This window comes from Oncorhynchus tshawytscha, linkage group LG10 (genome assembly GCF_018296145.1).
Source record: "Oncorhynchus tshawytscha isolate Ot180627B linkage group LG10, Otsh_v2.0, whole genome shotgun sequence".
NCBI classification, from domain to species: Eukaryota; Metazoa; Chordata; class Actinopteri; order Salmoniformes; family Salmonidae; genus Oncorhynchus; species Oncorhynchus tshawytscha.
The window spans coordinates 73,180,061-73,207,191 of NC_056438.1; the positions used below are offsets into that span (position 1 = coordinate 73,180,061).

The 27,131-nt window shown below is 41.4% G+C and overlaps 1 protein-coding gene across 3 annotated transcripts; it reads left to right on the forward strand.

The window, feature by feature from the left end:
* Positions 1-14,028: 14,028 nt before the first annotated feature.
* acsm3 (acyl-CoA synthetase medium chain family member 3) lies at positions 14,029-27,014 on the forward strand. Of its 3 annotated transcripts, XM_024404146.2 has the most exons (15): positions 14,029-14,146; positions 14,599-14,774; positions 15,085-15,291; positions 15,762-15,972; positions 17,081-17,288; positions 17,829-17,972; positions 22,039-22,195; positions 22,573-22,652; positions 22,744-22,867; positions 22,941-23,021; positions 23,178-23,279; positions 23,648-23,775; positions 25,782-25,881; positions 26,335-26,454; positions 26,562-27,014. In XM_024404146.2, the coding sequence occupies exons 3-15, from the start codon at positions 15,085-15,087 to the stop codon at positions 26,646-26,648; spliced, it is 1,749 nt and encodes a 582-aa protein (XP_024259914.1). In that variant the 5' UTR covers positions 14,029-14,146; positions 14,599-14,774; the 3' UTR covers positions 26,649-27,014. The 3 variants fall into 3 exon arrangements, with proteins under 3 accessions (XP_024259914.1, XP_024259915.1, XP_024259916.1); XM_024404147.2 differs by lacking the exon at positions 14,599-14,774 and having other exon boundaries at positions 14,051-14,146; XM_024404148.2 differs by lacking the exons at positions 14,029-14,146; positions 14,599-14,774 and adding an exon at positions 14,803-14,950.
* The last annotated feature ends 117 nt before the right edge of the window (positions 27,015-27,131 follow it).

A 27,131-nucleotide genomic window follows, 5' to 3' on the forward strand; every position in this document is an offset into this window, starting at 1 on the left:
CTACTGTCTGGCTCCTGTCAACCTACTGTCTGGCTCCTGTCAACCTACTGTCTGGCTCCTGTCAACCTACTGTCTGGCTCCTGTCAACCTACTGTCTATCTCCTGTCTGGCTCCTGTCAACCTACTGTCTGGCTCCTGTCAACCTACTGTCTGGCTCCTGTCAACCTACTGTCTGGCTCCTGTCAACCTACTGTCTGGCTCCTGTCAACCTACTGTCTGGCTCCTGTCAACCTACTGTCTGGCTCCTGTCAACCTACTGTCTGGCTCCTGTCAACCTATTGTCTGGCTCCTGTCAACCTATTGTCTGGCTCCTGTCAACCTACTGTCTGGCTCCTGTCAACCTACTGTCTGGTTCCTGTCAACCTACTGTCTATCTCCTGTCTGGCCCCTGTCAACCTACTGTCTGGCTCCTGTCAACCTACTGTCTGGCTCCTGCCAACCTACTGTCTGGCTCCTGTCAACCTACTGTCTGGCTCCTGTCAACCTACTGTCTATCTCCTGTCTGGCTCCTGTCAACCTACTGTCTGGCTCCTGTCTGGCTCCTGTCAACCTACTGTCTGGCTCCTGTCAACCTACTGTCTGGCTCCTGTCAACCTACTGTCTGGCTCCTGTCAACCTACTGTCTGGCTCCTGTCAACCTACTGTCTGGCTCCTTTGAGACCCCAATGTCTGTTAGAGGCGGAAAGGAGAGCACACAGTGGACTAGGAGGAGATGGGTGGGTCAACCAAATAATACATTTTTAAGAGTTTTCATGAAACAATTGACAACCATTCTACACTTTGGGGTTGTTATGTTCTCACATCAGAGCTTTCAAGAGTTGAATAAATATCAAACTTGAGTTTAGCATTTATACATTTAAAAAGAAAATCACTTTCTGTAGGACACACCAACACGACAGCATCACTCAGTGATATAACTTATCCATTTCCTTCCTGACAGATGGACAGGCTGACAGACAGACAGGCGGACAGGCTGACAGATGGACAGACAGACAGACAACAGGGTAGTTAACTTAGCGAGTGAGCAAAACAGGCCTAAATATAAGCCAGTCTGGAAACTGCTGCTCTGGAATCTATGGAGTCGTAAACACTTCCACTACTTCTATATATAGGCTAACTGCCATCTAGCAACGGTAGGCCTTTGATACCCAATACCGATGGACATTGTGGAAAACCAAGGGTGTTGGCCAGGGGGACTGGCGTCAATGCCGTGGCGTAATGCGAGTGGCTGGACGACTGGACAGCGGGTTGGACTGGGACATAAACAGTTATACAACAAACAACAGAAACCCCAGCCAGTCAAGAGCTGCTAATGCTAAAAGCGCTACAGTCAATCATTTGAGTTTACATCATCCCTGGGCAGTGTGCCTCCTGGTAGTCTAGGGTCAATACTGTTACTAGTAGAGGGTGGGAGAGAAGGAAAGAGACAGGGATGGGGCTGGAACTATTCATCTGTTAATTAGTTCATAGTTAATTAAGTTCGACACATATGCAGTGTACAGTATGTAACACACAGTGGACAGCCGTGGAAGACGTTCCAGACAGAACTGGCAATAGGCTAACTGGCAATAGGCTAACTGGCAATAGGCTAACTGACAATAGGCTAACTGGCAATAGGCTAACTGGCAATAGGCTAACTGGCAATAGGCTAACTGGCAATAGGCTAACTGACAATAGGCTAACTGGCAATAGGCTAACTGGCAATAGGCTAACTGGCAATAGGCTAACTGGCAATAGGCTAACTGACAATAGGCTAACTGGCAATAGGCTAACTGGCAATAGGCTAACTGGCAATAGGCTAACTGACAATAGGCTAACTGGCAATAGGCTAACTGACAATAGGCTAACTGGCAATAGGCTAACTGGCAATAGGCTAACTGGCAATAGGCTAACTGACAATAGGCTAACTGGCAATAGGCTAACTGGCAATAGGCTAACTGGCAATAGGCTAACTGGCAATAGGCTAACTGACAATAGGCTAACTGGCAATAGGCTAACTGGCAATAGGCTAACTGGCAATAGGCTAACTGACAATAGGCTAACTGGCAATAGGCTAACTGGCAATAGGCTAACTGGCAATAGGCTAACTGGCAATAGGCTAACTGGCAATAGGCTAACTGGCAATAGGCTAACTGGCAATAGGCTAACTGGCAATAGGCTAACTGACAATAGGCTAACTGGCAATAGGCTAACTGGCAATAGGCTAACTGGCAATAGGCTAACTGACAATAGGCTAACTGGCAATAGGCTAACTGGCAATAGGCTAACTGGCAATAGGCTAACTGACAATAGGCTAACTGGCAATAGGCTAACTGGCAATAGGCTAACTGGCAATAGGCTAACTGGCAATAGGCTAACTGGCAATAGGCTAACTGGCAATAGGCTAACTGGCAATAGGCTAACTGGCAATAGGCTAACTGGCAATAGGCTAACTGAAACGTTTTGTTGTTTTCAGAGTGTCTGAGATTCTTGCTGTAACGAAATTACTAATTCATGCGTAGATATACACACTCTCTCACGCTCTCTTCCTCGCTCTCTCTCACACACACACACAAAGCATTCTGAATCTTTCAGGATCCCCCAGGGCAGTGTTTCCAGCATCTGAGATGTCCTGGTCTTATCATGGGCTAGTCTGCCATGTGCAGTGGGACAGAACATTCTGAGAACATTGTGCAGTCACTTACATGCTGCCCTCCGTCTCCAGAAAAGGAGAACAGGGTCGTTACAGGAACAGAATGAGATGTGGTCATAGTCAGAGCTCTCTATATTTCTAAATAGGAGATTTACATTTGACACTTTAGTCATGTAGCAACATGCAAAAATTTTACTGAGGTACAGTTCATGTATAGAAATCAGTCAATTTAAAGTCAACCCCCCTCACACCCCAGATGAAGAAGCCAGATGTGGAGGTCCTGTGCTGGCGTGGTTACACGTGGTCTGCGGTTTTGAGGCCGGTTGGACGTACTGCCAAATTCTCCAAAACGAAGTTGGAGGCGGCTTATGGTAGAGAAATTAACATTCAATTCCCCAGCAACAGCTCTGGTGGACATTCCTGCAGTCTGAATGCCAGTTGCACGCTCCCTGAAAATGCCACTGAATCATCAGTGGCATTGTGTTGTGTGACAAAACTGTTATAAATAAAGGTGAAATAAATAAATAAAAACTGCACATTTTAGAGTGGCCTTTTATTGTCCCCAGCACAAGGTGCAATTGTGTAATTATCATGCTGTTTAATCAGCTTCTTGATATGCCACACCTGTCAAAGGAGAAATGCTCACTAACTGGGATGGAAACAAATTTGTTTGCCAAATTAGAGAGAAATAAGCTTTTTGTGCTTATGGAACATTTCTGGGACATTTTATTTCAACATGAAAAGCCGGACCAACACTTTACATGTTGCGTTTTTATTTTTGTTCAGTATATATCTATATTTTACTCCAAGAATCTATTTAATTTAATTTTTGCTACTGTAGGTAGGTAGCATTAGCTAGCACTGGTCATGTGTATCTGAGCCAAAACGCTGCCAAATCGCAATAAAATCACAGTATTGAATCACATTACATATAGAATCATGAGAATCACAATACATATAGAATCATGAGAATCACAATACATATTGAATCATGAGAATCACAATACATATAGAATCATGAGAATCACAATACATATAGAATCACAATACATATTGAATCATGAGAATCACAATACATATAGAATCATGAGAATCACAATACATATAGAATCATGAGAATCACAATACATATAGAATCATGAGAATCACAATACGTATAGAATCATGAGAATCACAATACATATAGAATCATGAGAATCACAATACATATAGAATCATGAGAATCACAATACATATAGAATCACAATACATATTGAATCATGAGAATCACAATACGTATAGAATCATGAGAATCACATTCCATATAGAATCATGAGAATCACATTACATATAGAATCATGAGAATCACAATACATATTGAATCATGAGAATCACAATACGTATAGAATCATGAGAATCACAATACATATAGAATCATGAGAATCACAATACATATAGAATCATGAGAATCACAATACATATAGAATCATGAGAATCACATTACATATAGAATCATGAGAATCACAATATGCACAGAATCATGAGAATCACATTACATAAAGAATCACAATACATATAGAATCATGAGAATCACAATACGTATAGAATCATGAGAATCACATTACTTATAGAATCATGAGAATCACATTACATATAGAATCATGAGAATCACAATATGCATAGAATCATGAGAATCACATTACATAAAGAATCACAATACATATAGAATCATGAGAATCACAATACGTATAGAATCATGAGAATCACATTACTTATAGAATCATGAGAATCACAATACATATAGAATCATGAGAATCACAATACATATAGAATCATGAGAATCACATTACATATAGAATCATGAGAATCACATTACATATAGAATCACATTACATATAGAATCATGAGAATCACATTACATATAGAATCACATTACATATAGAATCATGAGAATCACAATACATATAGAATCATGAGAATCACATTACATATAGAATCACATTACATATAGAATCACATTACATATAGAATCATGAGAATCACATTACATATAGAATCACATTACATATAGAATCATGAGAATCACATTACATATAGAATCATGAGAATCACAATATGCACAGAATCATGAGAATCACATTACATAAAGAATCACAATACATATAGAATCATGAGAATCACAATACGTATAGAATCATGAGAATCACATTACTTATAGAATCATGAGAATCACATTACATATAGAATCATGAGAATCACAATATGCATAGAATCATGAGAATCACATTACATAAAGAATCACAATACATATAGAATCATGAGAATCACATTACATATAGAATCACATTACATATAGAATCACATTACACATAGAATCATGAGAATCACAATACATATAGAATCATGAGAATCACAATACATATAGAATCATGAGAATCACATTACATATAGAATCATGAGAATCACAATACATATAGAATCACATTACATATAGAATCATGAGAATCACAATACATATAGAATCACATTACATATAGAATCATGAGAATCACAATACATATAGAATCATGAGAATCACATTACATATAGAATCACATTACATATAGAATCATGAGAATCACAATACATATAGAATCATGAGAATCACAATACATATAGAATCACAATACATATAGAATCACAATACATATAGAATCATGAGAATCACATTACATATAGAATCATGAGAATCACAATACATATAGAATCATAGAATCACAATACATATAGAATCATGAGAATCACATTACATATAGAATCATGAGAATCACATTACATATAGAATCATGAGAATCACAATACATATAGAATCACATTACATATAGAATCATGAGAATCACAATACATATAGAATCACATTACATATAGAATCATGAGAATCACAATACATATAGAATCATGAGAATCACATTACATATAGAATCACATTACATATAGAATCATGAGAATCACAATACATATAGAATCATGAGAATCACATTACATATAGAATCAAGAATCACATTACATATAGAATCATGAGAATCACATTACATATAAAATCACATTACATATAGAATCACATTACATATAGAATCATGAGAATCACATTACATATAGAATCATGAGAATCACATTACATATAGAATCATGAGAATCACATTACATATAGAATCATGAGAATCACATTACATATAGAATCACATTACATATAGAATCACATTACATATAGAATCATGAGAATCACATTACATATAGAATCATGAGAATCGCAATACATACAGTATCATATCGGCACCTAAGTATTGTGATAATATGGTATGGTGAGGCCCCAGTAAACATATTGGATGCACATGCAGGGCCATGTAAATATAAAGCTACACAAATACTGACATTGTAAATAGGTCAGTATGTAGAAAACGGTTGACATGTAGAAAGAGAGTGAGAGAGAGCAAGAGAAGAGGAATGGGTGAATGAAGAGGTGGAGGAGGAATGGGTGAATGAAGAGGTGGAGGAGGAATGGGTGAATGAAGAGGTGGAGGAGGAATGGGTGAATGAAGAGGTGGAGGAGGAATGGGTGAATGAAGAGGTGGAGGAGGAATGGGTGAATGAAGAGGTGGAGGAGGAATGGGTGAATGAAGAGGTGGAGGAGGAATGGGTGAATGAAGAGGTGGAGGAGGAATGGGTGAATGAAGAGGTGGAGGAGGAGTGGGTGAATGAAGAGGTGGAGGAGGAATGGGTGAATGAAGAGGTGGAGGAGGAGTGGGTGAATGAAGAGGTGGAGGAGGAATGGGTGAATGAAGAGGTGGAGGAGGAATGGGTGAATGAAGAGGTGGAGGAGGAATGGGTGAATGAAGAGGTGGAGGAGGAATGGGTGAATGAAGAGGTGGAGGAGGAATGGGTGAATGAAGAGGTGGAGGAGGAGTGGGTGAATGAAGAGGTGGAGGAGGAATGGGTGAATGAAGAGGTGGAGGAGGAGTGGGTGAATGAAGAGGTGGAGGAGGAGTGGGTGAATGAAGAGGTGGAGGAGGAATGGGTGAATGAAGAGGTGGAGGAGGAATGGGTGAATGAAGAGGTGGAGGAGGAATGGGTGAATGAAGAGGTGGAGGAGGAATGGGTGAATGAAGAGGTGGAGGAGGAATGGGTGAATGAAGAGGTGGAGGAGGAATGGGTGAATGAAGAGGTGGAGGAGGAATGGGTGAATGAAGAGGTGGAGGAGGAATGGGTGAATGAAGAGGTGGAGGAGGAATGGGTGAATGAAGAGGTGGAGGAGGAATGGGTGAATGAAGAGGTGGAGGAGGAATGGGTGAATGAAGAGGTGGAGGAGGAATGGGTGAATGAAGAGGTGGAGGAGGAATGGGTGAATGAAGAGGTGGAGGAGGAATGGGTGAATGAAGAGGTGGAGGAGGAGTGGGTGAATGAAGAGGTGGAGGAGGAATGGGTGAATGAAGAGGTGGAGGAGGAATGGGTGAATGAAGAGGTGGAGGAGGAGTGGGTGAATGAAGAGGTGGAGGAGGAGTGGGTGAATGAAGAGGTGGAGGAGGAGTGGGTGAATGAAGAGGTGGAGGAGGAATGGGTGAATGAAGAGGTGGAGGAGGAATGGGTGAATGAAGAGGTGGAGGAGGAATGGGTGAATGAAGAGGTGGAGGAGGAATGGGTGAATGAAGAGGTAGAGGAGGAATGGGTGAATGAAGAGGTGGAGGAGGAATGGGTGAATGAAGAGGTGGAGGAAGAGGAGGAGGATGGGGGCAAAGCTTTAGTTGACTGGTCGATTGTTTGGTCGACCAAGATTTCTTTAGTCGAGCAGTAGCAACAATAAATATATATGTCATGGTGTACAAGACCCCTATTATTGGCTCCTGTCTGAGTGGACTGATCCATTGTGGAGGCCTGTCTGATTGGACTGATCCATGTTTGTCTGATCCATTGTGGAGGCCGTGAGGATGGCATAGTCCATCAGTCTAAGACATGCTACTGAAATTGTATATGGTTATATTATTACTTAAGAACAGAGTTCCTCTGTCCAGTGTCTGTGTTATTTTGCCTATCTTAATCTTTTCTTTTATTGGCCAGTCTGAGATATGGCTTTTTCTTTGCAACTCTGCCTAGAAGGCCAGTATCCTGGAGTCGCCTCTTCACTGTTGACATTGAGACGGGTGTTTTGCGGGTACTATTTAATGAAGCTGCCAGCTGAGGACTTGTGAAGTGTTTGTTTCTCAAACTAGACACTCTAATGTACTTGTCCTCTTGCTCAGTTGTGCACCGGGGCCTCCTACTCCTCTTTCTATTCTGGTTAGAGCCAGTTTGAGCTGTTATGTGAAGGGAGTAGAACACAGCGCTGTACGAGATCTTCAGTTTCTTGGCAATTTCTCGCATGGAATAGCCTTCATTTCTCAGAACAAGAATAGACTGACAAGTTTTAGAAGAAAGTTCTTTGTTTCTGGCCATTTTGAGCCTGTAATCGAACCCACAAATAATGATGCTCCAGATACTCAACTAGTCTAAAGAAGACCAGTTTTATTATTTCTTAAATCAGAACAACAGTTATCAGCTGTGCTAACCAAATTGCAAAAGGGTTTTCTAATGATCAATTAGCCTTTTAAAATGATTAACTTGGATTAGATAACACAATGTGGCATTGGAACACAGGAGTGATGGTTGCTGGTAATGGGACTCTGTACGCCTATGTAGATATTCCATTAAAAATCTGCCGTTTCCAGCTACAATAGTCATTTACAACATTAACCATGTCTACACTGTATTTATGATCAATTTGATGTTATTTGAATGGACAAAACATGTGCTTTTCTAAGTGACCCCAAACTTTTGAACGGTAGTGTATATCTACATAATACAGATGCTGCTTCTTAATATGAATAATTAATCATAATAATGAATAATAATAGTAATATTAATAATACTAAAAAATACTATGAATAATAATAAATAACAATAATATGAATACTAATTAATAATAGTAATAAGAATGAATAAGAATCATAATAATAATGAACAATATAATTGATACTATTAATAATAATATTAATAATAACAAAAAAACGATAATATTACCATCAACAATAATACTATCAATAATACAATTAATAATACTATTCATAATAATAATATTAATAATGATAATATTACTATTAATTATAAATAATACTATTGATAATAATACTATCAATAATAATACTATTAATATTAACAACACTATTAATAATAATAATAACCCTCCGTTTTCTTGATCTCCTTATTGGTATTATTACTATTATTGTTATGATCATCATTATACTAATCGTAGAGGCTTTCCTTCCCATTGACCATAGCTACTGCCAGAGCCTGAAGCGGGGTTGTTTTGGACGCATACAGTCCACATTCAAAGTTTCCAAATGGCAAAAACATTCAATGAGATCCAGGGATATGGTGCAAAAAATGATTCTCCAATCAACTTAAAGCATAGATTACTTGACGTGACTGTTGTTTGTATGTCTGTAAGGTTAGAAGTATCAGGCAACAAGGTAAGACCCAAGTGCAGACTGTGTGAAGTAACAATGTTAATTGTAACAACAGAGGCAGGCAAACGACAGGTCAAGGTAGGCAGGGGTCGAAAATCCAGAGTAGAGGTCAGGCTCAATGTCAGGAACAGGCAGAGTGGTCAGGCGGGCAGGTACAGGGTCAGGACAGTCAAGGGTCAAAAACCAGGAGGTTTTTAGGCGATGGAATTATTTTTCTTAGGCTCAAATCAACATGCAGAAAGAGTGGTCTGTCTTGCAGCAGCACCATACATACTATGACGCAGGTTGGTGGAGGTGACTGAGGTTTCGACATACATCGATGAGACAATACGAGATACATTCCCACCTTCTCCCAAAGGTGTTACTTGTTGACACAGGTTGGTGTAACAGTATAACTTTAGACCGTCCCCTCGCCCATACCCGGGCGCGAACCAGGGACCCTCTGCACACATCAACAACAGTCACCCACGAAGCATCGTTACCCATCGCTCCACAAAAGCCGTGGCCCTTGCAGAGAAAGGGGAACCACTACTTCAAGGTCTAAGAGCAAGTGACGTCACCGATTGAAACACCACTAGCGCGCACTGCTAACTAGCTAGCCATTTCACATCCGTTACATTGGCACCCCGTTTCATTTGGGGATTTTACTACAGTATGTTTGTGCACAAAAGCAAATGTTGATCCGCAAAAAATATACAAAGAGAAAAAATTAAGCTGATATTAGCTGACCAACATGCATCAATATTTATGCACATTTCATTTTTTCTTTTTCTTTTGGAAACCATTTCACTCGCCATACTTTTCCATCTGCAATAGTCTTCATCTGCTGCTAAATAAAATGTGTTGCATTCATACCACTGAATAAACAGAAAGGCTATTTAATACCAAATCCAGTCAGCTGATGTTCTGAAAGAGCTGCAAAATCTGGACCCCCACAAATCAGCCGGGCTAGACAATCTGGAACCTTTCTAAAATGATCTGCCGAAATTGTTGCAACCCCTATTACTAGCCTGTTCAACCTCTCTTTTGTGTCATCTGAGATTCCCAAAGATTGGAAAGCAGCTGCTGTCATCCCCCTCTTCAAAGGGGGGGACACTCTTGACCCAAACTGCTACAGACCTATATCTATCCTCCCGTGCCTTTCTAAGGTCTTCGAAAGCCAAGTCAACAAACAGATTACCGACCATTTTGAATCCCACCATACCTTCTCCGCTATGCAATCTGGTTTCAGAGCTGGTCAGGGGTGCACCTCAGCCACGCTCAAGGTCCTAAACGATATCTTAACCGCCATCGATAAGAAACATTACTGTGAAGCCGTATTCATTGATCTGGCCAAGGCTTTTGACTCTGTCAATCACCACATCCTCATCGGCAGACTCGGCAGCCTTGGTTTCTCAAATGAATGCCTCGTCTGGTTCACCAACTACTTCTCTGATAGAGGTCAGTGTGTCAAATCGGAGGGCCTGTTGTCCGGGCCTCTGGCAGTCTCTATGGGGGTGCCACAGGGTTCAATTCTCGGGCCGACTCTCTTCTCTGTATACATCAATGATGTCGCTCTTGCTGCTGATGAGTCTCTGATCCACCTGTACGCAGACGACACCATTCTGTATACTTCTGGCCCCTCTATGGACACTGTGTTAACAACCCTCCAGACGAGCTTCAATGCCATACAACTCTCCTTCCGTGGTTTCCAATTGCTCTTAAAACTAAATGCATGCTCTTCAACCGATCGCTGCCTGCACCTGCCCACCTGTCCAACATCACTACTCTGGACGGCTCTGACTTAGAATATGTGGACAACTACAAATACCTAGGTGTCTGGTTAGACTGTAAACTCTCCTTCCAGACTCACATCAAACATCTCCAATCCAAATGTAAATCTAGAATTGGCTTCCTATTTCGTAACAAAGCCTCCTTCACTCATGCTGTCAAATATACCCTCCTAAAACTGACCATCCTACCGATCCTCGACATCGGCGATGTCATTTACAAAATTGCTTCCAATACCCTATTCAATAAATTGGATACAGTCTATCACAGTGCCATCCGTTTTGTCACCAAAGCCCCATATACTATCCACCACTGCGACCTGTATGCTCTCGTTGGCTGGCCCTCGCTTCATACTCGTCGCCAAACCCACTCGCTCCAGGTCATCTACAAGACCCTGCTAGGTAAAGTACCCCCTTATCTCAGCTCACTGGTCACCACTATCTGAGCAGCTAACCGATCGCTACAGCTGTACATAGTCCATCTGTAAATAGCCCACCCAATTGACCTACCTCATCCCCATACTGTTTTTATTTATTTACTTTTCTGCTCTTTCTGATCATTTATCACTCCAGTATTAATCTGCTAAATTGTAATTATTCTCCTACCTCCTCATGCCTTTTGCACACAATGTATATAGTCTCCTTTTTTTTCTGTGCTATTGACTTGTTTATTGTTTTCTCCATGTGTAACTCTGTGTTGTCTGTTCACACTTTATGCTTTATCTTGGCCAGGTCGCAGTTGTAAATGAGAACTTGTTCTCAACTAGCCTACCTGGTTAAATAAAGGTGAAATAAATAAATAAATAAATAAAATGTCAAATAGCCTCACCCACCTGTAGCACGCGCTCCAGCAGGTATATCTCTCTGTTCACCCACAAAACCAATTCTTACTTTGGCCGCCTCTCCTTCCAGTTCTCTGTTGCCAATGACTGGAACGAACTACAAAAATCTCTGAAACTGGAAACACTTATCTTCCTCACTAGCTTTAAGCTCCAGCTGTCAGAGCAGCTCACAGATTACTGGACCTGTACATATAGCCCATCTATAATTTAGCCCAAACAACTACCTCTTCCCCTACTGTATTTATTTATTTATTTTGCTCCTTTGCACCCCATTATTTCTATTTTGCACATTCTTCCACTGCAAATCTACCATTCCAGTGTTTTACTTGCTATATTGTATTTACTTCGCCACCATGGTCTTTTTTTGCCTTTACCTCCCTCATCTCACCTCATTTGCTTACATTGTATAGAGACTTATTTTTCTCAATCTGTATTATTGACTGTATGTTTATTTATTCCATGTGTAACTCTGTGTCATTGTACGTGTCAAACTGTTCTCTACTTGCCTAACTGGTTAAATAAAAGGTGAAATAAATATATATATATATTTAAATGAGCCTGTTTGATCCCAGGGTCAAGTGATAGACGAGAAAAACTACAGGAGAGAGTGCGAGCCTAGTGCCTAGGTCCTGACAACACCGGTCTTACCCCCATCATAGTCCATGAAGCCCCTGTCGTTCACTGACACAATTGTTCAGCATTGAACCCTCCACACACACACACACACACACACCCAACCAAGAGTGCTGCTCTGCTGCGCATACATAAACAGGGACCCTACAGTGACTGACAACAGACCACTAGCAACAGCGCCCCCCTAAGCCTCTGCATGGTCACTGCAACTACAGTACAACACTTCAAACCAGGGAAACAATTATATCAGCAAGGTTGGCTTTGGAATCCTCTGCACTGGGATAATAATATTCTTCCAGGGCTCTATCAAACCGTTTTTTGAGGGATATTCCATCAAAATAATGCAACCATGTTTAACACCTTTGTCAACATCAACTAACTATTACATTCTATAATATTCCACAAGGAACCGCTTTAACTACTGGGACAAATACAATATCTGCAATGTAGTGGCAAAACAACTGCTTGGGTAATGTTTGAAGGATAGCTAACAACAGTAATATATACTCTAGCCATGCTGTTTATGACATTCCAATAACGGCAGCGTGGCTATCATTTTGCAATCTGAATGCAAATGTGAAAGTATCCAGATGTGTGCTGAACAGCAAATGTTTGTAGCTCAAATTAATGTATATTAAGCATGCATATCAAGCACTGAATAGGTACAAAACCTAGGTACAAAAATCTCTACAAATTACTTTTAACCACTTCTGTAGAATGATGTAATCAGGGGCTGAAGAATTTGCAAGGGAAGGGATTATAATATTATGACTATACTGGACATGTTCAAACGTTGTCTCGCAGCGCCATCTTGTGGTCTGTCGCGTTATAAAGCCCTGTTCCCCTCTTTCCAAATAAATTACAAAATGATGAGACAAACATTCCATTGATGCAGTAAGGTCTTCACGAATGTAATTTTCACAATGTCCAAGATTTCTTCAGAAATAAAGACAAGTAGGCAAGTAAGGTCAGAACACATACCAAGCACAAGGATGGCATCGTCCTTCATGACGTGATGCTGAAGTAGATGCTGGAACTTGGAGAAGTCTCCAAACCATTCAAACGACTTCTCTGTCTTGTACCTCTCATCCCAGTAGTCCACGTCTTTATACCTGGAGTTACGGTCGGGTAGATACTCCATCCCCACGCTGTCCCTCACTGTACAAGGAATGCAATGATAGCTATACAACAATACACAATGTATAGAAATTAAAACAGAATTGATGCTTTTCTGTATAAAATGGAACATCAATTATTTTGCCAGTCACCCCTATGTTGTGAATGGCATTGCTGAGTTGATTATAGATCAATGTAATTAACTAGACTGTTGACAGTGTTATGTTATGATGACTGGCACAGGTTGTGGCTGTGCTCGTGTAAACCAACGACAATACCACAACGTGTTTTCCATACAGTACTGTCTATGATCATCGCTATGTAGCCATAGCCATCTATCTATCTAGCTACATTTTACGCTGAATGCCCATGTGACATTGTAAACTCTTGTTCGCTTACGTCAGTCAGTTATGTCCTCACTTCATGCAGTTTTCATGAAAATAATTTGAAATGAAAGGAAAGGAACATATAGGCTAGCTGTTCATTGGAGCGTTATCCATATTCCACGTGTTGCTCGCAGGAAACCTTCCGTCATACACTCCGCGCAAAGCATCCTGGGGCAATGATATCCCATCTGATCACATCTGAGGAACCGACGTTACAGTGTAGCAGGATCAGCGGTATCTGCAAATACACCTGGTAAAAGTCTGCGACGTTGCCTACTACTGTTGTGACAATGTCTTCACTTTCATTCATTTCCGTCCGTTTGCAATCACATGACATTAACTGTGCAGTTTTCATTTGTGTAAAACGAGGAAGAAATGGTTAGGCTACATTGTGACAGATTGGCCCAGTTCGTGGGTGATGATTTAATGTAACATCCAATGGCACCAGGCGATGCAAAACGAACTCCATAGAACAGCTCTTCATCTAGTCTGCACGGTAGACTAATATTTTGGACAGAAAAACACGTATTTAGTAGGCGCTATAATAGCAATGAAGACTATTAATAAGCAATGTTTTTGTGGTGTCATATTACTCTAATTTTGGTCTGAAACATCTTAGTGGTTTCCTTTCAATTGTTGTGTAAATAAGTAAACACGTTTGAACTTTTACATGTGCATTTATAACACCACGCCTACTTCCTGCAGATGTGTTCACCCATTCAGGTCATGGAATGAACAGATCTCTCCCCGTGTCGGAGTTGAGTCCTAGTATTCCTTCCTTTTCACTCGACCCTTTATGGAGACATTTCTTGGGCGCCATTCCTTATTTTCAGTCCGCAGACAGAGCGACATAAACCGCAAACAACACGACGATTTTAGAGGTAGGGTTTGAGAGGGGTTTAAACTTAAGCATGATACTTTCTAAGCGTGATACTTAATGATACCTTAATGTATCAACTGTATACGTTCTGTACAGTGTTCTTATCGGCTTGTCAACTGTTGGCATACAAATACTAGTTGCACAATTTGTCTCTACTGAATGGCTTTATTATAACTGGTAAGAATGTCTTCAAAGTCATTTGCATAAAATGAGAGAAAGAGATTGTTCTTGTTCTAAACAGTATTGTTTCTACTGCATCTACAAGTATTTTATTAAGTCAATACTTAAGTAGTGGTTTTTTCCCTTTGCAGATGAGGGCCATTGGGAAAGTGTCCTTTCAACTGAAGGCACTCCGTATATTCCCAAGTAACTTTAAATGTCAGATCCGTGGACATAGGGTATCCCCTCCTCAAAACTTTACTGGCTATGAGAGTATCAAACAACAATACAGCCCTCAGATACCAGAGTACTTCAACTTTGCAGAAGATGTGCTTGATGTGTGGGCAGAGAAAGAAAAGGTAGAGTATACCTTGTTTATCTAACCTTCAACTTTCATTTCCAGTGCTTGACTTGGATGAAATAGCTTTCAGTACTCGTTTTGGGTGCTGGTACTGTTTATATTTAGGTGCAGGAGCTCCACAATACATTGAGCTAATATTCTATAAGAGGAACAGGAGCTCAAGCAGAAGAACATTTGAGCTGCCAGTACTCTACTCAGGTGAGCTCCTCCCCAAGTCAAGCACTGTCCGTTGCATATATTATCATGGGGTAATGAAAAAATGGTAACACTTGACTTGAACCCTCTGACTGTGACATAGTTGTTATAACTGTTATGTCAGTGTTATGACAACATCATCATGATGACCGCCTTTAGGTAGCAGGATAGTTGACATATCATTCATATTGGCAGAGGGATGTGTTCTACATTAAACTTTACGGTTTCAGATGAACTCAAATGTAAATGTGAAATCACCATTGTTTATTTCAGAAAGGAGAGAAAGGATCTAACCCTGCCTTCTGGTGGGTGAATGACAGAAAGCAGGAGGTGAGGTGGAGTTTTGAGGAGCTGGGCTTCCATTCCAGAAGACTGGCCAATGTTCTGTCAGGTGCCTGTGGTCTCAACCAGCAGGACCGGGTGTTTCTGGTACTACCCAGGGTTCCAGAGTGGTGGCTCGTCAATGTGGCCTGTCTCAGAACCGGTGAGCTAGAAAATATCTAATCCAGAAATCCAAGACTTCATAATAGATTGAATCAAAATTGCATTGTCTAGACCAGTGATATTGAAACTTTTTCAGCGGGGACCACATTTTTTTCCCCAGAATTTCTGGGGACCCAATTTTTGTCACTAGAAAATCTGGTGATTCACATTTTTATTTGGCGTACCCCCGGCGGCTTTGCCTTTGGGAATACCTGCTCTAAGAGAACCAATACGTACATTTATTTACTTACTTAGTACAATTTTATTTGTCAAATGATATTTTTCAATAACATTTGTATTTTGTTCCCATAAAATAATCTGTCCTCTTCATTTTTGGATCCCCCCCAAAATCTTTTTATTTTTTATTTGTCGACCCCACTGAAATCCCCCGTCGACCCTGACTTTGAATACCACTAGTCCAGACATAATTCTATGAGATAGCATATGTTTAGTTCAATAAATATGTTTGGGGCAATACAATTGAAATAGTTTTTGAGACAAGCTGCTAAATTAATGTTACGTTTTTCTTCGGGTGAAAGAGAGGCGGACCAAAATGCAGTGTGGTTAATTCGATACATCTTTAATGAAGATGAAACACGAACAATACAAAAACCATAACGTGAAAACCGAAACAGCCTAAACTGGTGCAAACTAACACAGAGACAGGAACAATCACCCACGAAACACTCAAAGAATATGGCTGCCTAAATATGGTTCCCAATCAGAGCCAACGATAATCACCTGCCTCTGATTGAGCACCAATTCAGACAGCCATAGACTATGCTAGAAAACCCCACTAAGCCACAATCCCAAAACCTACGAAAAACCCCAATACAAAACACACCACAAAATAAACCCATGTCACACCCTGGCCTGACCAAATAAATAAAGAAAACACAAAATACTAAGACCAGGGCATGACAATTAATTTAAAAAATCAATATAAATGTGATGCCTAGGGCCGGGTGTACTATCTGATCTCCTGACCTGAACAGGAAAAATGTACAACCTTATTTATTCCAGTGCCTTGTCATTAGCTATGACTAGGGCCGCAAGACTTCCCTTCAGGAAAATCTCCTATCCCTGGTGAAGTCCCATGTCCTTCACAGGAACAGTACTGCTGCCAGGTACCTCTCAGCTGACAGCCAGGGACATCCTCCACCGGCTGCAGACCTCCGGGGCCCGCTGTGTCATCACAGACGAGTCCCTGGCCCCCCTGCTCGATGCCGTGGCCTCTCAGTGCTCCAGCCTGCAGCACAAAATACTGGTGTCCCCCACCAAGAGAGAGGGCTGGAAGAACTTTGGAGATCTGGTGAGGTAAAGATAACTTAGGTCAGCAAAAATTCCAAAGACACTTGTCATAGAAAGGATCATATATTTATATATTTTATTTATATATTTCTTAATTCCATTATTTTACTATGTTTTTTGCCTCACCCGCAATAACATCTCTTAAATATGTGTATGTGACCAATTTGATTTGGATGGGATCATAATGGCTCCAGTTCACTGTGTCTGATCTATTGGTTTGGTCTGAATGGGATCATAATGGCTCCAGTTCACTGTGTCTGATCTATTGGTTTGGTCTGGATGGGATCATAATGGCTCCAGTTCACTGTGTCTGATCTATTGGTTTGGTCTGGATGGGATCATAATGGCTCCAGTTCACTATGTCTGATCTATTGGTTTGGTCTGAATGGGATCATAATGGCTCCAGTTCACTGTGTCTGATCTATTGGTTTGGTCTGGATGGGATCATAATGGCTCCAGTTCACTGTGTCTGATCTATTGGTTTGGTCTATCTACATCTTGCTTGTTACTTTCAGCATATCTGTACTGACCAAACTCTCTCCATAGGAATGCGTCCAGCGACCATGAGTGTGTGAAGACTCGCAGTGATGACCCTATGACCATCTTCTTCACCAGTGGGACCACAGGGTCACCTAAGATGACCCAACACAGCCACAGCAGCTATGGGATAGGCCTCACTGTCAACGGAAGGTAGGTCCGCCAATATTAATCTCAGTTAACACAGATGTTTACATAGTCTGTCCACGAGAGATTACTTCAACATAATCATAACCACAAACACAACACAACCATAACATAACCACGCCACAACCATAACATAACCACGCCATAACATAATCACAACCATAACATAACCATAACCACGCCACAACCATAACATAATCACAACCACAACCACGCCACAACCATAACATAACCATAACCACGCCACAACCATAACATAATCACAACCGTAACATTTATTTATTTATTTATTTATTTATTTAACCTTTATTTAACCAGGTAGGCAAGTTGAGAACAAGTTCTCATTTACAATTGCGACCTGGCCAAGATAAAGCAAAGCAGTTCGACAGATACAACGACACAGAGTTACACATGGAGTAAAACAAACATACAGTCAATAATACAGTATAAACAAGTCTATATACAATGTGAGCAAATGAGGTGAGAAGGGAGGTAAAGGCAAAAAAAGGCCATGGTGGCAAAGTAAATACAATATAGCAAGTAAAACACTGGAATGGTAGTTTTGCAATGGAAGAATGTGCAAAGTAGAAATAAAAATAATGGGGTGCAAAGGAGCTAAATAAATAAATTAATTAAAATGAAATACCGTTGGGAAAGAGGTAGTTGTTTGGGCTAAATTATAGGTGGGCTATGTACAGGTGCAGTAATCTGTGAGCTGCTCTGACAGTTGGTGCTTAAAGCTAGTGAGGGAGATAAGTGTTTCCAGTTTCAGAGATTTTTGTAGTTCGTTCCAGTCATTGGCAGCAGAGACCTGGAAGGAGAGGCGGCCAAAGAAAGAATTGGTTTTGGGGGTGACTAGAGAGATATAACTGCTGGAGCGTGTGCTACAGGTGGGAGATGCTATGGTGACCAGCGAGCTGAGATAAGGGGGGACTTTACCTAGCAGGGTCTTGTAGATGACATGGAGCCAGTGGGTTTGGCAACGAGTATGAAGCGAGGGCCAGCCAACGAGAGCGTACAGGTCGCAATGGTGGGTAGTGTATGGGGCTTTGGTGACAAAACGGATTGCACTGTGATAGACTGCATCCAATTTGTTGAGTAGGGTATTGGAGGCTATTTTGTAAATGACATCGCCAAAGTCGAGGATTGGTAGGATGGTCAGTTTTACAAGGGTATGTTTGGCAGCATGAGTGAAGGATGCTTTGTAGGCGAAATAGGAAGCCAATTCTAGATTTAACTTTGGATTGGAGATGTTTGATATGGGTCTGGAAGGAGAGTTTACAGTCTAACCAGACACCTAAGTATTTGTAGTTGTCCACGTATTCTAAGTCAGAGCCGTCCAGAGTAGTGATGTTGGACAGGCGGGTAGGTGCAGGTAGCGATCGGTTGAAGAACATGCATTTAGTTTTACTTGTATTTAAGAGCAATTGGAGGCCACGGAAGGAGAGTTGTATGGCATTGAAGCTCGTCTGGAGGGTTGTTAACACAGTGTCCAAAGAAGGGCCGGAAGTATACAGAATGGTGTCTTCTGCGTAGAGGTGGATCAGAGACTCACCAGCAGCAAGAGCGACCTCATTGATGTATACAGAGAAGAGAGTCGGTCCAAGAATTGAACCCTGTGGCACCCCCATAGAGACTGCCAGAGGTCCGGACAGCAGACCCTCCGATTTGACACACTGAACTCTATCAGAGAAGTAGTTGGTGAACCAGGCGAGGCAAGCATTTGAGAAACCAAGGCTGTCGAGTCTGCCGATGAGGATGTGGTGATTGACAGAGTCGAAAGCCTTGGCCAGATCAATGAATACGGCTGCACAGTAATGTTTCTTATCGATGGCGGTTAAGATATCGTTTAGGACCTTGAGCGTGGCTGAGGTGCACCCATGACCAGCTCTGAAACCAGATTGCATAGCAGAGAAGGTATGGTGAGATTCGAAATGGTCGGTAATCTGTTTGTTGACTTGGCTTTCGAAGACCTTAGAAAGGCATGGTAGGATAGATATAGGTCTGTAGCAGTTTGGGTCAAGAGTGTCCCCCCTTTAAAGAGGGGGATGACCGCAGCTGCTTTCCAATCTTTGGGAATCTCAGACGACACAAAAGAGAGGTTGAGCAGGCTAGTAATAGGGGTGGCAACAATTTCGGCAGATAATTTTAGAAAGAAAGGGTCCAGATTGTCTAGCCCGGCTGATTTGTAGGGGTCCAGATTTTGCAGCTCTTTCAGAACATCAGCTGAATGGATTTGGGAGAAGGAGAAATGGGGAAGGCTTGGGCGAGTTGCTGTTGGGGGTGCAGTGCTGTTGACCGGGGTAGGAGTAGCCAGGTGGAAAGCATGGCCAGCCGTAGAAAAATGCTTATTGAAATTCTCAATTATGGTGGATTTATCAGTGGTGACAGTGTTTCCTAGCCTCAGTGCAGTGGGCAGCTGGGAGGAGGTGTTCTTATTCTCCATGGACTTTACAGTGTCCCAGAACTTTTTTGAGTTAGTGTTGCAGGAAGCAAATTTCTGATTGAAAAAGCTAGCCTTGGCTTTTCTAACTGCCTGTGTATAATGGTTTCTAGCTTCCCTGAACAGCTGCATATCACGGGGGCTGTTCGATGCTAATGCAGAACGCCATAGGATGTTTTTGTGTTGGTTAAGGGCAGTCAGGTCTGGGGAGAACCAAGGGCTATATCTGTTCCTGGTTCTACATTTCTTGAATGGGGCATATTTATTTAAGATGGTTAGGAAGGCATTTTTTAAAAATATCCAGGCATCCTCTACTGACGGGATGAGATCAATATCCTTCCAGGATACCCCGGCCAGGTCGAAGTGTTTCAGGGAGCGTTTTACAGTGATGAGTGGAGGTCGTTTGACCGCTGACCCATTACAGATGCAGGCAATGAGGCAGTGATCTCTGAGATCTTGGTTGAAGACAGCAGAGGTGTATTTAGAGGGGAAGTTGGTTAGGATGATATCTATGAGGGTGCCCGTGTTTAAGGCTTTGGGGAGATACCTGGTAGGTTCATTGATAATTTGTGTGAGATTGAGGGCATCACGTTTAGATTGTAGGATGGCTGAGGTGTTAAGCATGTTCCAGTTTAGGTCGCCTAGCAGCATGAGCTCTGAAGACAGATGGGGGGCAATCAGTTCACATATGGTGTCCAGAGCACAGCTGGGGGCAGAGGGTGGTCTATAGCAGGCGGCAACGGTGAGAGACTTGTTTTTAGAGAGGTGGATTTTTAAAAGTAGAAGTTCAAATTGTTTGGGTACAGACCTGGATAGTAGGACAGAACTCTGCAGGAGTGCATAATCACAACCATAACATAATCACGCCACAACCGTAACATAATCACAACCATAACATAACCACGCCACAACCGTAACATAATCACAACCATAACATAACCACGCCACAACCGTAACATAATCACAACCATAACATAACCACGCCACAACCGTAACATAATCACAACCATAACATAACCACGCCACAACCGTAACATAATCACAACCATAACATAACCACGCCACAACCGTAACATAATCACAACCATAACATAACCACGCCACAACCGTAACATAATCACAACCATAACATAACCACGCCACAACCATAACAATCACAACCATAACATAACCACGCCACAACCGTAACATAATCACAACCATAACATAACCACGCCACAACCATAACATAATCACAACCATAACATAACCACGCCACAACCATAACATAATCACAACCATAACATAACCACGCCACAACCATAACATAATCACAACCATAACATAACCACGCCACAACCATAACATAATCACAACCATAACATAACCACGCCACAACCATAACATAATCACAACCATAATATAATCACAACCACGCCACAACCGTAACATAATCACAACCATAACATAACCACGCCACAACCATAACATGGGTTGAACTTAGATTGCACTGACTAATTGCCGTTGTGAAAGCAGCAGCTACTCTTCCTGGGGTCCACACAACACATGAACCATGACATAATACCCATTGAACTGAACCCTAATTGGGGTTTATCTCTGTCCTACTCCCTCCCTCCTGGCTGTGTGGAGGTACTGGTTGGACCTGACGGAGAGGGATGTCTTGTGGAACACATCTGATACAGGCTGGGCCAAGTCTGCCTGGAGCAGTGTCTATGCCCCCTGGATCCAGGGAGCCTGTGTCTTCATCCACCATATGCCCCGCTTCGACAGCCACACTGTACTGGAGGTGTGTGTGTGTGTGTGTGTGTGTGTGTGTGTGTGTTTGTGTGTGTGTGTTCATACACCATATGGTCTGAAAACAACACCTATTCCCTTACATCTTTGATGTCAGCACATCTGAGGGAAGTGGATTGCTTCAGATCTGCAGGCACTGCATTTGACCACTAGAGGGCCCTGCATGTCCATTCTCACTATATAGAACCCCTCTCTGTGCCTTCCACTGCATTTGACCACTAGAGGGCCCTGCATGTCCATTCTCACTCCATAGAACCCCTCTCTGTGCCTTCCACTGCAGGTGTGTCGTGGCTAGGTTGAATGTAGTGGGGAAATGTTGTTATTTCATGTCATTACAGATATTGATATTTCATGTGTTTTTCTTTGAAGACTCTCTCCAGCTACCCCATATCCACATTCTGCACGGCTCCGACTGCTTATCGAATGCTAGTGCAAGAGGACATGTCCAGGTATTTGCTTACACACTGATTAAATAATGTCTCCTTTTTAGATTACAACCAAATCGTTATTGACATCTAAGACATGTCTTTTTTTTGTCAGTTATAATTTCAGCAACTTGCAGCATTGTTTGTGTGCTGGTGAACCCATCAACCCAGAGGTGATGGAGAAGTGGAGGAGTGCCACTGGACTGGACATCTACGAAGGATATGGACAAACTGAAACTGTGAGTTAAGTTGGAGGTGATAAAAGGTTACACAGAGAATGGTGTCTTAGCTTCTCTGTCATTTCACTTCCAGGTACTGATAGCTGGTACTTTTAAGGGCATGAAGATCAAAGCCGGGGCTTTTGGGAAGGCTTCACCAGAGTATGATGTGCAGGTATATGCAGTCAACAGACAAGTGTTGAAAATGATCCAAGTCATTCATTCGTGTAATGTGTGCTTAACCATCAACATGAATCAATGTGTAATCAATCAAGTTTCCACGTTTTGATACAAACTGCGGACATTGGCAGCATTTGTGTTCCTATCTCAGGTCGTAGATGAAGCCGGTAATGTCCTGCCCAGAGGAGTGGAGGGGAACCTTGGTATCAGAGTGAAACCACACAAGCCCTTTTCCCTGTTTACTGAATACACAGTATGTACGACCACTTCACTGCAGGTCAACTAGCCACCTGGTCTCCCTGTCTGTTTTCTTCCAATAGCAATTGATTAAATATCCACATCATTGATTTTTATTTTATTTAACCTTTATTTAACTAGGCAAGTCAGTTAAGAACAAATTCTTATTTACAATGACGGCCTAGCCCGGAAGACGCTGGGCCAATTGTGTGCCGCCCTATGGGACTCTCAATCACAGCTGTTTGTGATACAGCCTGGATTGATTGACTGACTGACTGACTAGTCCTTTAATTTGATATTGATTTGAACCTTCTGAAATACATTGAGACTGTCTTTGTTTTCTTGCATCTTAATATTGTAATATTTGTATACACATCTATGCAGGGTGACCCTGATCGAACAGCAGAGTGCTATGTTGGGGACTTCTACCTGACTGGAGACAGGGCTGTCATGGATGAGGACGACTACTTGTGGTTCGTGGGTAGAGCTGATGACGTCATCCTGTCAGCTGGGTAACACTATGGTCGACTTCCTGCCCGACTAGATGTGCAGGCCTTGCATTGCATCAACCAATGGTTGCGTGCCACATCATCGACTGTGCAGTTGGGAATTAGATTGCTATGTCATTATGCTGCATTCATAACCAAGTGAGAGGTGGGAATTTATCAGTTGTGAAGTTGTAAATACCAGTTGGATGCGTTCACGTGCTTTGAACTTGTTGAGAAACCCCGATTGGCTAATGGCCAAATAGCTGATTAAGCACTAAACTAAAAATACAGCTATCATGCTTGTAAACAACTTATGGTGTTCCAAAACTATATTAATACATTGTTTTTATAAATAATGTTTTGTTGCATTTAACTGCCGAAAATGCTGTTATCGAGGTGATTTCCTTAGTAGGTGAGGTCAGGGGTCACTATGTGGGAGCTCAGGATGATAGTTTCCCACTAGTCTCCCAGTTTTATGTGTAAATTCCCACTTTCCTCTTCATTATGAATGCAGCATTAGCTGACATGTTAAATACCTATCTAGGCGTTGTAAGATCTGCCATGTCTCAGCAATGTAGTCGGGCAGGAACTCAACCTATACCTATATCTATACCTATACCTATACCTATATCTATACCTATACCTATACCTATATCTATACCTATATCTATATCTATACCTATATCTATACCTATATCTATACCTATATCTATATCTATAGGGCACAAATGTTAATTTAAAGTTCTTCTCAGTCAATGAATAAGCTCAATCTGAGTCTGGAAAACTGAACAAAAATGTTTAGTTGACTATTTCCTATTCGCCCGGGACAAGTATTACTAGAAAATGTTGGTTATGTAATTATTACTCCAGAATGTCCGTTATTCTGAAGGACGATTCGGACAGGATTAGTTTTTTTCCAAACTGCCCCCTGTAATTATGACTTGTTTTCAATAAATGGACAGTTACGACGGAAGCCTGGAGGGTTTTATTCTAGGTGTGAAGATATTTCAACATGTCCAGGGGATACCGGCACACTGATAACGCCAGCTTGGTTCCCAAGTTTCTAAACCAAACCAGCTTTGATGTAGTGTCGCCATAATGTTTGAATTGAGGAAGTGTCATAATAATCATTAGAATATATCAGCAATCTGTACTACCTCCTAAATGCCCCCCAGCTTTCAGATGTGAGCTAAACAGTGCACTTGCACCTGAGATGTGTTTTAAGGCTATGGATGAGAAAGTTAACTTATCATTTCCAAATGTTTAGGTCAGTTCTATGCTGCTTTGAGATCTATTAACAGCAACTTTTGCATCAAATAGGCCCAATATTTTTTTACAGATGCATTTGACAATATTCAATTCATAATCACAAAATATATAAACGAAAGCATTCACTGTGAAAGTTGATACATGTAGGCCATTTATATATCACTTATGCGCAGCACTTAGTTAATTTATCCAATCAGTTCTTGTTTTCTTGCTCAAACCGTGAGCGAGCAACACCTGTCAAACTCAGACATTCCTCTCAAAACACAGGGATGTCTATTCGCACAGGACTAGCGTTATCTGAGGACCTTGGAGTTCGCCAAAAAACAGTAGGTTACTCTGGCTGGGATTGTTACTCTCCTGCCATGTAAAAATGACTGGCAGATTCGGACAGGACTGAAATGACAAATGTGGTGTTTTGTGCTCGTGCACATCATTACATTACACGACCTCCCCTAGTAAAACTGATCCTGTCTGAATAGGACTAAAGTCTGGGTAGTTTGTATAGGTACCGTATTCCTAGTGAAACTAATCCTGTCTGAATAGGACTAAAGTCTGGGTTGTTTGTATAGGTACTGTATTCCTAGTGAAACTAATCCTGTCTGAATAGGACTAAAGTCTGGATTGGTTATTTAGGTACCGTATTCCTAGTGAAACTAATCCTGTCTGAATAGGACTAAAGTCTGGGTTGGTTATTTAGGTACCGTATTCCTAGTAAAACTAATCCTGTCTGAATAGGACTAAAGTCTGGGTTGGTTATTTAGGTACCGTATTGGTCCATTTGAGGTGGAGAATGCTTTGATTGAACACCAGGCTGTGGCTGAGTCAGCCGTGGTCAGCAGCCCTGACCCTATCAGAGGAGAGGTACAGTATGGATGGATCAATCAAATCCATTAAAGTAATAGGTCATCCTCACCCAGAATCAAAGCAGTCAGATGATTTCAGAGCTCAGAAGTTGTTAGACTATGGACTATCTTGTTGGTTAGATCTCTATAAATGAACCTATATTGGCTTCAATCCCAAAATCATTCATAGCGACTGCACTATAATTGGGCTCCCGAGTGGCGCAGCGGTCAAAGGCACTGTATCTCAGTGCTAGAGGCATCACTACAGACCCTGGTTCGATTCCAGGCTGTATCACAACTGGCCGTGATTGGGAGTCCCATAGGGCGGCGCACAATTGGGCCAGCGTCGTCCGGTTTAGGGGAGGCCGTCGTTGTAAATAAGAATTTGTTCTTCACTGACTTGCCAAGTTAAATAAAGGTTAAATAATGGTTACATAAAACAACCCAGTTAATATGCCCTCCATCTTCCCAGGTTGTGAAGGCATTTGTTGTTCTAACAGCAGAGTACAAATCTCAAGACCAAGATCAACTTAAGAAAGAGTTACAGATGTATGTGAAGAAAGTTACTGCACCGTACAAGTATCCACGCAAGGTAATTGTTATTCTTTTGTAAAGCTATTTATTGTTATAAAAAAAAGCTTGATCAATATCTATTAGAAGGCAAAAAATAAGGTAATTCGACTTTTCTCATCTTCACAGGTAGAGTTTGTGGAACAGCTACCAAAGACAGTTAGTGGTAAAATCAGGAGAGTGGAGCTCAGGAACAAAGAATGGGGAAGATCCTGAATGGGTGGAGGATCATCTGTTGACCTTCTTATTGGAACAGTGAAGAGAATGTAGTCTGTTTCTTTCTTTTCCTACTAGCACCGACTTTGCTGATAACTACTTAATTGAGGAAAAATGTCCTTACTGTGACGGTGATATGTGGTTGTCCCACCTAGCTATCTTAAGATGAATGCACTAACTGTAAGTTGCTCTGGATAAGAGCGACTGGTAAATGACTAAATTTAAAATGTGAAATGAATCAAAACATCTGTGAAATGAATGGCACATGACTTTTTCTATTTGTCTCCATTATTGCATGAATAGCTACTTCACACTGGTATGAATGAAAGAAACTTGAAGAATAAACTTTTGATTCAGTATATTACAGCACTGTGTGTGTGTACGTGTATGTGTTATTCTGTGAACAGCAGCAGTGATCTCAACCACACTTTACACTGCCCTAACCCATCTGGACAAGAGGAATACCTATGTGAGAATGCTGTT

What these genes read in the sequence shown, in the direction of transcription:
- acsm3 (XM_024404146.2), top strand. Translation starts at nt 15,085, where the DNA reads ATGAGGGCCATTGGGAAAGTGTCCTTTCAACTGAAGGCACTCCGTATA. An exon ending in GTGCAAGAGGACATGTCCAG is followed by an intron (nt 22,653 to 22,743) that starts GTATTTGCTTAC and finishes TTTTTTTGTCAG; the next exon opens with TTATAATTTCAGCAACTTGC. An exon ending in CGTACAAGTATCCACGCAAG is followed by an intron (nt 26,455 to 26,561) that starts GTAATTGTTATT and finishes TCATCTTCACAG; the next exon opens with GTAGAGTTTGTGGAACAGCT.